Source organism: Anoplophora glabripennis, unplaced genomic scaffold, assembly GCF_000390285.2.
Source record: "Anoplophora glabripennis isolate ALB-LARVAE unplaced genomic scaffold, Agla_2.0 scaffold5, whole genome shotgun sequence".
In the NCBI taxonomy this organism is placed as follows: Eukaryota; Metazoa; Arthropoda; class Insecta; order Coleoptera; family Cerambycidae; genus Anoplophora; species Anoplophora glabripennis.
In genome coordinates, this window is record NW_019416525.1 from 1,971,154 (window position 1) to 1,985,913 (window position 14,760).

At 32.6% G+C, this 14,760-nt stretch overlaps 3 protein-coding genes across 10 annotated transcripts in view; 2 read left to right on the plus strand and 1 right to left on the minus strand.

The window, feature by feature from the left end:
* On the plus strand, positions 1 to 1,334 carry LOC108907338 (bifunctional arginine demethylase and lysyl-hydroxylase JMJD6-B). Its single transcript, XM_018710981.1, has 4 exons — positions 1 to 216; positions 418 to 921; positions 1,016 to 1,145; positions 1,249 to 1,334. Exons 1-4 carry the CDS (start codon positions 1 to 3, stop codon positions 1,332 to 1,334), a joined length of 936 nt encoding a protein of 311 aa, XP_018566497.1.
* A 322-nt stretch (positions 1,335 to 1,656) lies between these two features.
* LOC108907362 lies at positions 1,657 to 3,147 on the minus strand. The gene is made up of 2 exons (XM_018711013.1): positions 3,008 to 3,147; positions 1,657 to 2,892 (listed from the first exon to the last, which is right to left on the minus strand). Exon 2 carries the CDS (start codon positions 2,888 to 2,890, stop codon positions 1,736 to 1,738), a length of 1,155 nt encoding a protein of 384 aa, XP_018566529.1. The 5' UTR covers positions 2,891 to 2,892; positions 3,008 to 3,147; the 3' UTR covers positions 1,657 to 1,735.
* A 9,332-nt stretch (positions 3,148 to 12,479) lies between these two features.
* The window catches only part of LOC108907444 (neuronal acetylcholine receptor subunit alpha-7), a 32,063-nt gene continuing 29,782 nt past the window's right edge, over positions 12,480 to 14,760 (plus strand). For all 8 annotated transcript variants that reach the window (XM_018711124.1, XM_018711125.1, XM_018711120.1 and 5 more), the window contains exon 1: positions 12,480 to 12,930. In XM_018711124.1, coding sequence (XP_018566640.1) covers positions 12,864 to 12,930 — 67 coding nt within the window. In that variant the 5' untranslated portion in view covers positions 12,480 to 12,863. The remainder of the gene's footprint in view (positions 12,931 to 14,760) is intronic.

Genomic DNA, 14,760 nt, shown 5'->3' on the forward strand with positions numbered 1-14,760 from the left:
ATGAATAAAGTAGAAGAACGTTTGAATAGTATTTTGCGTAAAGCTGAAAATTCGTCGGAAATTACAACGTCACACTTTTCTAAATTAGATGTCACCAATAAATTGGTCACATTCTCTTTTTTTGATTTAAACCAATGCAAAATTAAGTTTAGTGTCCTAGTTCTAGTTTTGGGTCATCTTTTATACAAGAGTGATATATTTAACAGTTCAGATGAGGTAAGATTATAGTTTAATAAACAGTACAGTAACTATATAGATATTTTTATAGTAAAAAAGATATTGGAAGTTATTTCCCTACATAGGTACATGAATATAAAATATTAAGATTAAAATTGTTTTTTTACATTACAAAAATAAATAGAACAAACTTTATTATTTGGTAAAAAGATGTAATATTTTATACAAACGTGTTCTTAGTGTTTTTTAGAGATGCCATCAGATGCATCCAAGATATTTCGAGAACCAGAGAGTTGCGACATATGTAATAACATAGACCAAGTTGATAAAGTTGTAAACATTTCTGCATTAGACTTTTATGAAAAATATGCGAGAATGGCAAAACCTTTGGTTGTAAATGATGGAGCTGTATCTTGGCCAGCGATTAAGGTTTTCGATTTTGAATTTTTTAAAGACTTGTACAACTCGATTGATACAAAACAAAACAGCAGAAGAAACTGTCAATTTTTTCCTTACAAAACTGAATTTAAATCCTTGGAGGAGGTTTTTGAAATGAAAATTGAAAGATCCATATTGGCTCCTGGAGAAAAATCTTGGTACGTAGGATGGAATAATTGTAACGATGAGGCTGGAAAGATTCTACAGCAGTACTATGAAAAGCCATATTTTCTATCTAATAACTCTGAAAATATTGCTATGAGTTGGATATTTATGGGTGGACCAGGACACGGCGCCCATATGCATGTAAGAGAATCAGTTTTTATTCAACTAAGTAAATAACTGCTTCAACTTCTGTGTTACAATAAAGTTTTTAAATAATTATTTTTTACAATTGCAGGTAGACAATGTCCATTATCCTTCCTGGCAAGCTCAACTAAGAGGTAAAAAACTTTGGAAATTAGCTCCACCCCCGGAGTGTTTATACAAGTGTAAAACGTTTGAGGTTGTTGTAGAACCTGGAGAAATTAGTAAGTAGTTAAATGATATATCTTACAAGCTTATTTGAAACAGAGGAAACAAAGTAAACAGAGAATGTCTTAAGTGTTTATTAATAATCTATTTTGCTTTCAGTTGTTGTAGATACAAATCGATGGTACCACCAGACTTTTATCCTTCCAGGAGAAATAAGTATAACGATTGGATCTGAATTTGATTAAAACGGTTGGTATGTCTTTAACAAAGACTATTGTTTATATTTAATATACCCATACTATATATGCTATTTAAGTTTGTAAAAGTAAATAAATATCTTGACTAAAAAGATTTATTTGTGACTTGATTTATTGACTACCTTCTTAAGTATTTTAGAGCCCTGAAAATTATAAATAAACCCTTGGTGACAAGCATTAGCTGTTGACTTTAATAAACTAACTTTTACTTACAAAATTTCAAAATTTCAGTTAAATAAATTAATAATCAATGTTTTTTAAAAATAACTCGTTTTTGAATTTGTCCAGAAACATTAGTCAAACGATGAAATAAGAAGATAAATTTATTTCAATACACCTTTACAATCATGATTGGTAATAACATGCTAAAGTAGATCTTAAAATATGTTTTACTCCATGGTAGTTTCTTCTACGATATCTACGCAAGGTAAATTCCAATTATATTTTTCAATTAACATCTGATAAAGTTGCGGTGACGTTTTGTGAATAGTTGTGAAAAAGTCAATATCATCGTCTGTCAAATCGTATTTGTTGTTCAAATTTAAGTTCAAGATAGTAAAAAATGTTGGAGGTAATTGTTCTTTCATTGAATTCAACAAAATATTAACATCCGGTTTAGTATCCATGAACGCTTTTTGCTTCAACATCCTCTTAATGGATGCAATATCTCTACTGTGCTGTTTTATTTTACGTAGGTAATTCCTTGAAACCGACTTTTCAATGACACTTTTTGGTATATTTTTCGTATTAACTGACCGAGACACTGATCTTTTCTGATGATTATCTGTATCCGATTCTTCATAGACCAAATCTTGCCGTTGATGCTCATACTGCATAGTTTCTATCTCATGCACCATGTTCTGTGGGGAAATTTGATGCATTAATGTTTTATTTAGCACGTTTTCATGATATTCTGGGACTTCCTTTTTTACTACAGTTCTAAAATCATGTGCATCTACTCCTTCGTTTGTTCTTTCATCAAATGTTCTTGAAGAATTTGGTAAAATTTCATTTTTAAAAGTAGAAAATATAGCATTATTCTCAGTGCTTGTTGAAGGTTTTGAGGTTACGATTTGCTTTGACGGCTTAGAATTTGTAGGCACAATATCACCATTTTTGTATAGGTAAGACTCAATTTTCTGTGATCTATTGAATATTGCATCCGTATCTAAAACAAATATGGTGCCATCAGCGTTAGCAGGTAATACTTGGACATCTTGTAAATGAGATGATAAATATAATGGTGTTTCTGAAGGTTCGGAAATAGGTTCTGTTTTACAATCGCCATCTAAAGTAGGTATTGCGCCTTGTAACAAACGTTTTTTTTGGCAGTTTGGAAACCATTTATCTTCAAAGTGTACTTCACATATCACTTTATTTCTTAACTGATCTTCTTCTAAATCACAAAACTGTGGTTTATTTGCATTTTCAATCCATACTTTACACCGTTCTTTGTGCTTAACGGGGTAATGGAAGAAATGTACATTTTCTGTAGTTTTTGTTGTATTTGTGCAGTTTTTATAAGAACATCTGCATCCACCCATGTCTAAAATTGACAAATAAATTGATACAAATCAAACATTTAAACCAACAAAGTTGTTATTATAGGTTAAACATAACACAATAGTTAATTATTGAATAATTTAAAGAAGTATACATACCTAAAACTATGTGTATATATAATACATAAAATTAATATAATACTACCAAAACAAACTTGTATGAAAAGTAATTACATTTTCTCAGCAAAAGGCTTTGTTTTAGCAAAACTCAATATAAATTTAATAAGGAATCACAGAACAACAAATATAAAGAAGGAGTGAATGTCATAAAAATTTTTAGTTCAGCAGTAATTTTCTTTTTTCCAAACACTGTGACCAACTCAAATGTAACTCTGTTCGGTGGACACTTGTAGCTGCAAAGCAGTTCCAATGAGAGTTTGTTGATTTGTACTAGGATCATTCATACCATATTATATTCCTTTACAATACATCATTTAAAAAAAAAATAGAAATGGAACTATGATATAATATTTTACTATCAAAATATTAATATAAAAACTGTAGGTTAGGCTAACCATGATTGTTCTTTCTGGATTTTTTAAATAGAATAAAACTTCGTTTTGTTCACAGTTCAACTTCTTTAATCTTTTTTTACTCCCGTCCTTACTAATCACATTGCCAACCCTCATCTAGGCGCCAAATTTGAAAATAAAAATAAATTTCTACACTACTTTTTCTACGACAGTTTAAAATTCCTTGTAGTATTTAAAATATTAATAATGCACGAGATATTTTTTCTCCACGTTTTTCAACATCCTATACGCTCCAATTTAATTAATTACCTAATTAAAACAAAAAAATTGTAATTTGCGATATGAAATTTTCATAGACAACGGTGTATTTTAAAACATAATTACATTTTACATTATCTTAAAAGGCCCGATCTTTTTAAGTACAGGTACTTTTTAATTTGTTGTTAATTCAGTTCTTTTATTTAGAACCTTTTTACCGTTATTATGTTTCATTTGAGCACATTCGACGAAGTGGATAAAAGCTTCAACTTTTAACGATACTTGATTACGAATTCCGTAAAGAGAATGACAATGAGTTTGTATGAATAATTTAGGCAATTATATTGACCCCTGGAACTGTATTTCCCTTTTTTTGGGCTATTATAAATGAGTCTTAGAAAATATTGTCCTTTTATTCCTATCATTTTTTTAATTAAAGTTTAAAAATACTGACCTCATAATCATAATTTATATTGAAATATCTAAATGTGATCATTGTGATCCCTTTCACCTTCAGATTTGAGCTAGGTAGTTTTGGAATATTAGAAAATTTCAAAAATGTGGAGAAAAGAAAGCGTAAACTGTATAAGGACCACAAAGGTTCCGCCACCAAGAATGTAGACATCAAAGGCACCGTCGGGTGGGAATCTGACAAGTGACAAAGGTGAGAAGCCAGTAAGTGAGAAAAAATCCTCGTTTCAATTCAATATTCGTTTTGAGAGATAAAACTCTGGAACTTAATTGATAAAATGTCGATGTTCAAGTAAATGCATTTATATAAATAGGTAGGTATTTAATTTTTATATAAAATGAATCTTTCTAGAATTGGTAAAAGGAATATTATTTCGCAAAATAATTTTTTCGAACTAATAAACTGTTATCAGAAATAAAAAAAATTAACTCGCTTAAAAGTCGGAATAAAGGGACTTTTCCGCAAAATGTTTTTTTCAGAACATTATGACTGGTTTATTTGTTCATAAAAAAAGTAAGTTAACATTCATAGTATATCTAAAAAGTTCAGAAATTAAAAGTCTATTTTTTCCTTCTAATTAAAAATTGGAAATGACAAATAGTAAACATTTAATATTGTTTGCAGCTTTCATACGGAGTTCCTGATTCATATGTAACGTAATATACGTACTTTTTTTAGCTTGAGATATTGGTAGACAATTGTTTAATAAAAGTTTTAAACATGTTAATAAACAGTAAAATGGTTCAAGTTCAGTATCGATTTTTATTAATTTTGAAATGTGGCCTTACATTTGAAACTAATTTATAAGCAAAATAATGTTCGTGCTCAGTTAGTTTGATGTAAATGTATCTTAATGTAATTACAATTATGCCCAAGGGGCCGACATTCTAAAAACATTAAAAACTGGATGTATGGCATTGGTTTACAGATTAAGTTAGGTAAGTTAGTGTATAAACAGGAGCAGGGGGGGGGGGGATGGTTAGAATCAGCTGTAATAACAGGAACGGAGCAGTAAGGCTGTAGAAACGTTTCAGGAATGATGGTATGCCACCCGCGCGAATCTAGGACGGGAGAGGTACAGCCCAGCTAAGCTGTGTCTCAACAAGTATATACAAGGCGCGATAATTAGAATAATCCCGGGTTCGAGGTAACATGTACACCGACAAAAATGTTAGCCGGAGGCAAAATAAGGGATTTTGGGCGCTGCTAAAATATAAAAACAGGACGAAGTTCAGTTAGGACAATATTTTATTACAATTTTAAAATTTCCCTTAATTTCTCATCTCACTGTATAACAAAATCTGATTTAAATAGTACATCCCCGTTTTGGAATCCCGTGTTTATTCGGTAAAAACGTTTTAACAATTCGAAACATAATAGAAAAACTTAGCGAACAAATCAAATGTAGACGTACTACGCGGTCTCGCAAAATTAAAGTTCTGTTAAATAATCCCATTTTCTATTTCCTTATGGATTTATTAAAATGGAATAATATTTTAACGTCTATGAAATAGCTGAAGTACTTTTTAATTACTCGTTTCCTCGAATTTAATTTGAAAGTGTCAAATGCACGATTTACACAACGAGAACCGGAGGACTGATTTCAGGGATGTCAATTAATTTTTTACTTTTGTATTAACCCTGTTTCTCCGTTTGCTAAGAGCTTTTTAATTAGTTTTAAAACATAGGTATACTGTATACTTCCTGCAAACAAAACTTTCTATAGCTTATTCACTATTACAACGCAAAAAATGTATTAAAAGTATGAGAATTATATTAAAGCAAAACATTTGGAGGATTTAGTAGTGTACTGGAATATATTAGGCTTGTTTGGGAAATGAAATGTGAAAGCGCTTTGTTAAATAGGTATTAAGTATACCGTTTCTTGTGGTAGTCAGTAAAATATTCACCAGAACTATTTCTCAATAATTTAGGCAATGCTTGATTGATTCTGAGCGCCTGCGGCTGCCTCGTTTAAGCTGATAAATGGCTTTGAACATAAAGAAATTACCAAGGAAATAACCAATAACATTGAAATAAACGTCTAACTTCCTTATTTCTTGGAATAATTTTATGAAGCTGCACCCGATCACGTTGGTTTGTTTTATTTGTGAAACACGGAGGCATTGGGGAGCTTAAACAGTCAATGTTCATATTTTTATTTAATTTGATACATTTTATGTATTTTAAAAATATGTGAATACTGGGTGTTTTGGAAAAAGCTACCACAAATTCAGAAAATGATAGAACATCAAAACAATAAGACGAATTCTTTTTGTAAATGTAAATACGGTAGAATTATTAATTTTTCCAGGACGTCCTTGTAGGTCGTTTGAAAGCCAAACTCGTTTTCCGCAAAAAATAATGGACATGAAAGTAGTAGAATTTAATAGACGTTTTGAATTAAAACCTGATAAGTTATTGTTTTTTTTTGTGAGACCTTGTATATGTATGTATAAGCAGACAGATGAAAAATAAAAAATACACATCACTATATATGATGTGTATTTTTTATGTATGATTTTTCAGTGTGAGATTTTGGGTTAAACTAAATCAGTTTTATAAAAAATAACCCCTGACTGATCTTTTCCATGTAAGAGTTTAATTATTTTTTATTGTTCCACGGGTGAAAAATACGCAAATAAACGGGGAAAAATATTTGAACGTGTACAGTTGTGCTAAGAGATTTTACCTAAAAAAATAATAAAACGAGATGTTGCGCAATATATGAAAAAATGCTGGCGATTATTTACACGTGAGCGAAATTAACTGATGATTTACATGTGCCGCCCACTTGTGATTTCATTACATAAAAGAAGACAGTTAATAACTTCTTCAAAGTCAGTGAAGTGTTTTATTACTGTTGTATTTTATGTAAAAAATCTCCCTCTGGGTATTCCTTTGATGTAAATTCTCAGACAAAAAACTTTACACTGCAGGATTATACTTGATTACGTATTATAATTTTTTAAATGTTTTTAATAACGGTACCTAAAAATGCGCCCTACAGCAAAACAAAGAGATATCGCTTTACTTTACTGGCCTACAAAGGTGATATGAATTCTGATATTGACCTGTTAGAGGGCTTATTAAAAACTTGAATTTGTTTTTCAAAAGGACTTATTAAATTATTTATCGCAGGTAGGGAGAAAATTGAATTTTACAGTACGGCATGTCAAAATGAAAATGATTTTAATAATTCGTGTCTCGCGTGGGGATAATAATGTCTCTTTGGTATTTTATATGTATATGTGGTGATGATACATAGACGGAAAAATATAATTGGACGCAATGCCGTTTCTTCTCCTCAGTAAAAGTATTTATTTCCATACACAAGTTAAAGGAAGTCCCACTTCCTTTGGGCCTTATTATGCCAATACACCTAACACCTGGTAAATATCTACCCTATCTACCTTGCGATAAAAGTCACAATCTTATAAATGTTATACAGGGTACAACTTTGAATGAGTGCCGTATTTATACAAAGTAACTGGTTTTTTTTAACCTTTTTTAGTAATTTTGTTAAATCTCATCTTTCTTGACTGGTTGAAAACGGATTGAACGCCTTGATAGTTTTAATTTCGTGCGTATCATTCGCGGCGTAATATTGTAGCTGTTTTAAGTTGTTTTGGGTTGATTTAAAACCTCTAGCACCGATTCTGCTGACGAAGTGGATATATTTATTATTGTAAAGTTTAAAAAACGAATTTTAAACTCGACTAATTTATTTAATTAAAAAAATACATTTCAAATCGGTATTCTGGGGAACACGTACTACTAATACACACGCACGTACCACACTACACACCCCTAAAAAATTAACCCTCCCTTAATGTTACACGCTGCATACTGTTAAAATTATGAAGTAATCCGTATATTCACGACAAAAAGAGTAAAATAAATCATTTTTATTGTTTCAGACTTTTAATTCTCTAATAAAATTACCCGGGATGGTTTTACTCTGTTATTATTTTGTAAAGTGTAAGGTACAAACGATAAAACTGATTGCCGGGGTAAATTTCTTACAGAGTTCTTTTGATTTAATCCTTCTTTCTTAGAATTATCCTTTCAGATTTTTTAAGTAAGTTAGCTGGGTTATTATTACACAGGTATAAAAACAAATCTAGCGAGATCGAGATTATAATTTGTTGGAAACGGAAACTTTTAGAAATATTAAAATTTCTTGCCAACTAATTAGTGAGATTAAAGAATATATAAACGAAACGTACTGTATATTAGTCCTCATATACGTCCACCATGTCCACAAAAAATGGGAGAATGAAATTATTTCGGCACGAGCCAAAGGCGTTAATTTATCAAACACAACGGTTTTACCGATGTTTGGATTTTTTTATAAACAATTTGTCAATAAAGACGTTTATAAAACTATACACCGTTTAATTTATCAATTTCTACGCATACAACTTGAAATATTAATTATTTTCTGTCATTTTCAGCCACCGGATTTCATGAAAGATATAACGATCTAATGGGGCATTTTTAATCAATGCGAATGTGAAAAATGGCAACGGGTAAAATCATACTTTTAACAACTTTCAGTAGGAAGTTTTTCCATTGTTCCCGTCGAAGCCAAAGTTAAACGGTGAATAAATGCAGAGCTGATTCTTAAAAAAATACACGAAACTACCTTCCAAGTTTTTTTCCCAGTGCGCGAAGAGTTTGGAAGCAAGGGGTATTCATTAACAACCGAATATACCGAAATCCAAGGTGTAAATTTTTTGTGCTGCAAATATACGAGCCCAAAACTCTCCTAGTAATTACAATGATTAATTGTACGGATACTAAATGTCTCTGTGTGTCGAGCAGCAGAACTGCAGCAGTCTTACCTTTATTATACATCTAATTACATAATCATTTATCTTTGAAAGGGCATTTGTATAACTATGACCAAGCCTAAACCCGACTGGCTGTGACGCATACAGGATGTTCCAGATTTCGTTCTTAACACCGAAGAAGTTTGCATGGGCGTAGCAAGAATTTTTGCTTGGCTCAGGGCTGCAAGCTCTATGGAACCTCTAAAAAAAAAGCTCTCGCAATCAGCAACTTACTGATTAAAATTTCAAAAACCTGAACACGTTTCGATTTCATACTAAAAAAAAAAGGTCACGCAGTCAGCGACATTAATTAGTTGTGTTAAGTGTTGTTGTTGATAAGGATCACGACTATGAATAATTGTAAAAAACAAATAGAATAAACATATTTGCTTAAAAAACTGGCATATATCGATATCGGGTCAAAGTCTGTTGTTTATTGCTTCTTGTTAACTGCAATATGTGATGCTAAGAAATCCTTACAAATTCATGGAAACCGTTCACATTTACGATACACAACTGTGCCACTGTATTTTTTAAGACTCGAAGGCGTTTATTAATTTGAAATGGTGCTTTGAAATAATATAAAAAAAAATATACATAGACGCTGTGAGAATATTATTTTCGCGAATATTACTTGTATATAGGGTTTTTAATACGTAGAGTAATTTTCGCCACAGTGGCAGGACCACACTTGGTATTGATGTTTTCCTGAAATTTTAATTCCCTTAGGTTTAAAATTGGATTTCAAAGTGTTCGCCGTTCCACCTCTGTTATTAAAAAAAATGTAATTACGTAAAATAAAAACAAAATCCCCTCTTCGGACTTATTTGTCACAAATTTCGATGATTTTACGGACTCCCCGTTTACAAATTTATTTCAGTATTAACGGCGATTAAAGGGAAGAAAAAAATCCCGAAATTCCATTCATTAATGAAAAAATTCCTGCGGCTTATACAATTCAGATATTAGGAAATACCTCATAAAATCCGTAAGCGTTATTTACATTTGCAAATACCAGTGTAAGTTTTCATGTTTATCCCACAGAAATTTATACCACATTAATATGTTGCTAATTAAACCACTTTGATGTCTCGGGCGATATTATTCAGGTAATATCTTCGGGATATTTATGTTTTAACTGATTTGCATGTGGATGTAAAGATGTTTTGAGGTTAATTATTTCCTCTGTCTTTCGTTTTATATATTTAACTCCGCATCACTGGTATTTAGTGGTTAAAATTCGAAATACTTGGAATTATTCAATTTTCGTGGCTGAAAACATACATAGGTATTAAATTGTCGAAACCGAGAGTGTTGCAACCAAATTTTGACAGGACAGACGACCATTGACAGATTGAGGTTGAGGAAGTTATGACAGAATAATATTTGTCACCACATACGCCATATATCCCTAGTCATTTTTTTAATCGTAACAACTTTTATTCTGTATTTTTTAAATCAGTACAATTAATCAACATGGGCGTAGCTAGGGGGGAGCAGGGGTGTGCACGGCCCACCCCAGAAAAAAAGATATATAATATTATCATCTTTGCCATATCGGTAAGTCAATCAAGAAATCAGTTTTTAGAATTCAAAATTGGCATTCGTAAGATGCTAATTGCGAGCGAGAGGTTTTTTTTTTTGAGGCCTCCGTAGAGCTTGTCGTCCTGGGCTCACCCCAAGTAAAAATTGTAGCTACGCCCATGTTAATCAAAATATCCAACCCTAGATTGCTAGATTTTGTTACAAGGGTACTATGGTTTTTAGATACGCGCTGTATATAATATTGAACTTTTCTTATTTTTTTCTCTGAAACATTTCTATAAGGAATTTTATATAAAAACATTGGTAAAATATATTTTAGAACATATTTTCGCAATATACTCATATACTACTTTCAACAAGACAATGCTATTAAGTTTTACTGCATAATAAAAGTAATATATTTTTTAAGGAATCACACGAAAATACTTTTATACATAATTATAATAGTGGTAGTTTTTTTGTATAAAATGGAGAACCACAATATAGTCATTCTTTACAAGGCTCCATCACATTTTATCTGGGGCTGTGTGTTATTAGGCTTTTAGAAACTGTAGTAAAAAACAGTTAAGAAGAGCTGCAAGCGTTGTATCTACATTGGTAGGATCGGTGTAATAGTATTACTCAGGAAAATTTGCTGATATTTCTGAAAGCGACGTATGTATAGGGTGTCTCGGAAAGACATGCCGAAATTGTAACCGCGCATTTAACTCATCGAAAGACACAACTTTTGCCCGAGTTTTTTTTATCGAAGACCACTTAAATTTTAAGATTTAAAAAAATTTTATTTACTCCAAAGAAGCATTTGCTTGTGCCACTTAGATGATTCTCTAAGAGACTTTAGTTATTTTGAAAGGTACAAAATATCGAAAAAAAAATTTGTTACATTCGATAGTGGTTAAAATGTTGACACTATATCTGGGACACCCTCTATACTTCAGTACCTACTTAGATCTGATAAGGACGGTATATTCTAAGTATATAAAAATTTGTGTATCACATGCAAGAAATTTGCAATAAAACTTTTCATGGAAAGTGCAGTAAAAAATAGCCGCAGTGAGATTAAGTCGTTTTACCTACAATAGTACCTAGGGTTGGTTGGAAAGTATAAAAAATATGCGTTTCGCATATCCATGCAATAATTTTGATATAAAATAATCTGTACCTTTTCATGACACCATGGGCGTAGGTAGGATTTCGCCTTGAGGGGCTAGTTCGATCAAAAAGATAATCGTCGTTGCGCCTTCAAAACGCATGTGAATTTTATCAAATTGTCGAGTGTTTCTTGGCCTGCTTTATTTAAGAATTACAACAGTTATTTTTAATTTTACAGAGGACAGTCACAATTCTGTAGAAAATAAGATGGCTGTTTTTAACCAGATTATGCTGTAATATTATCGGATCTTTTTTTTCTGGGGTGGACACCGTTCCCTCTAAGGGGGAGGGGGCGTGCCCCTCTTGTCCCTCCGTACCTACGCACCTGCATGGCACACGAAGACTAAATATTAAACATTGAAAGCGTTAATATCTATTTCAATGCTAATAGGGGCGGTATTATAGTTGCATTCCAAATATAAAACCATACGGGTTCCCGGAATTTTGCAATAAAATGGTGAATAGGATAAAACGGGATGAATGGAATAAATAGAAATTAATCGAAATTACATTCAAAAAATAGCCGAGATGAGTTGAAAGCTTTATATACTTATTTCATCATATAGCGGTATTAAAGGCTTAATGTTCTATTCACTAAATTTAAAATAGATTAATACCTAATTTTGGAAATGGGGGGAGGGACGAAACGGCTCTGGCAAAATCGCCGCAATCAAACAGAGAGGGTGGACCAGTGGGAGATTTTTTTTTTTTAATTTGAATATCGGGGGTTGCAACGGGATTTGTTGACGCTTGCGTGATAAATGTCGGTGTGATGATATAAATATTATTTAAACGAGACGAACGATCGCAACTTTTCAGTGTTTGATTCCATTTCGAAGCAAGTACACCAGCATCCGAAGCACCCGGGAGAAGAAGTACAAAGCGCGCGCACTGGGCCACCCTATCGATCCCACACGTCTCCGCATCCAGATCAGAGGCTCAGCAATATTAGCAGCGTACGTATCCAGCGGCCAGTGTGCAGAACATCGCATCGTGCTGCTGATATTGTCCCGTGAAAATGGCCAGGAAACATTCGCGTGTGACGCCTGCAATGCTCAGCTAGTAGTAAGAGAGATCTGGCCGTGCCGTGGACGTGTGGTGACATCGCAGTCGACGTAGACGGAGGACGCTCGACAGCAAGAGTCGTTAGCACCTCCTGGGGCATGACGGCCAAGTCTGGAGGAACCTCAAGAAAGCCATGAATAGTGTTTCAAACTAGGATGGTCTGGAACGATCGAATGTTCTCGCTGGTGGCTGTTGCCTTCCTTTTCGTCAGTATGCTTCCAGGTAAACAATGAACACCTCTTTCTACTTTACCTCACTTCGAACCCTTTCCACCACCTACACCTTCAACGCACCAAAACAGGTAATAACACACGCATTTTATAAACATTGCTCATGGTTATTTAATACAACAAAACCCTTTTCAATCAAACGTACATTTTCAAGAAAAATACCACACTTTCGAATAATTTTCTTTGTTTAGCATCTCTCCTAGCAAACATAGAACTAAGTTCAGCTTTGTAAAAAAAAATGCAATATTTCTTGTTCAAAGGAAGATTCAAGAAAAGCTACACACATTTTACGACATCAATTAATAAAGTGTCTAAAAAATATAATTTTCATAAAGCCCGATGTGTCTCGGCATCATTTTTTCATTTACTTTAATATTCAAGCTTCTTCGAACACCCCAAAATTGTGACGCAAATTTAATAACTGTTGCTTTTCATTTAGGTACCATCAGTTCAATATTTACGTTTCTTCGTCAAATACATAAATTACAAACAAGAAATTTAAAATTAAGTTTCCCGTCTTTATAATATTTTATTGCTTTTGCTTTCGCGTATAAAATAAAGCATCGTCTCGTGTTATAATTTAATTTTTCCGTTCTAATAATCACTTAGATTAGAATTAATTTAATGTCACTTTGTGATTAAATTTTTTTATGATAAACTCAGTCTGGCTTAAACAACTACGTCGCAACCAACATTTGATTAAATGTACGTATACGTATTTAAATATTTGCTTATTAATATAAAAATACGAATAACCCGGTTGATAAAAACAAACAAAAGTAAAAATAAAGCAAACATTGGACCGAATTGAATCGCATCGTTTCCCAAGATCACCCAGGGGATTTAAAACTCCTACCTTAATGGATAAATGTATGTATATATAACATGAAAGGGGATGCTTTAGGCTATCTCCTTTATTAAGCAGGTTCATGGCATTTATTACATCAAAGCAACACGGCCTGGTGTTATTTTAAACAGGTACGAGATACTTACAATCGAAATTATTAATATGTTCGTATGGAACACCTGACAGACACGGTTAAATATAGGTACGAGGAATTATAGGTTAATGGGCATTCAAATTATACGGCGGATATCCAACATCAAATTGCTAAAACTTTGTATGGATAATGCTATTGCTATACTATATACCCAACTACATCTAGCATTGCTAGTCGGATGTTTTTTTTTTAAATTAAAATTCGTTAAACATACGTCTGGTGAAAAAGGCGGTAGAGTGGCGGAATGGGGTTTCAAATTATCAGCGCCCCAAGATGATTTTGTTTACTAAACATTTGGCGAGGCGCATTTTTCACAAAAAAAAGCTGATTCACATCAGATCGTTTGTTTACCATCCCCGTTCTATTCTTGAGGCGAAGAGCGAAATTGTATAGATAAAATCTAATGAGGTGCAACACGTGCTTTATCTTGATAAATTACCAGCTGTGGAACACAAAAACCGGTTAGCATCCCGGAACACCGTTTGTTCCAGAATAATATAAAACATTTTCCATGCGAAGGTTCCGCGGAACGTGTACAATTCTTTTATTTTAAACTTTTTAACGAGAATATTAATATACTCACTTACAGCCCAACACGCTGCTTGCTTAATTGTATTTGCTCAACGATGATTGAAACAAGTGAAGCTACGTTTATTCACACCTTTTTTTTAATTCGCTGGAACTGGACGTCCGTTTTTTACACAAAAGCCGCGCTTTTGTTTCACGTTTTTCGCCCAATATAATTCACGCGAACTTATTTCTACTAATAACCGATTTAGCAGAGGTTCCTATTCTTCAACCTCAAAATTGATTTTCGTCGA

Bases quoted from the DNA above. Each gene is read 5' to 3' on its own strand.
- LOC108907338 (XM_018710981.1), top strand. From the start codon at position 1: ATGAATAAAGTAGAAGAACGTTTGAATAGTATTTTGCGTAAAGCTGAA. The intron at 217-417 runs GTAAGATTATAG...ACGTGTTCTTAG, and splicing joins TATTTAACAGTTCAGATGAG to TGTTTTTTAGAGATGCCATC. The intron at 922-1,015 runs GTAAGAGAATCA...TTACAATTGCAG, and splicing joins GACACGGCGCCCATATGCAT to GTAGACAATGTCCATTATCC.
- LOC108907362 (XM_018711013.1), bottom strand. From the start codon at position 2,890: ATGGGTGGATGCAGATGTTCTTATAAAAACTGCACAAATACAACAAAA.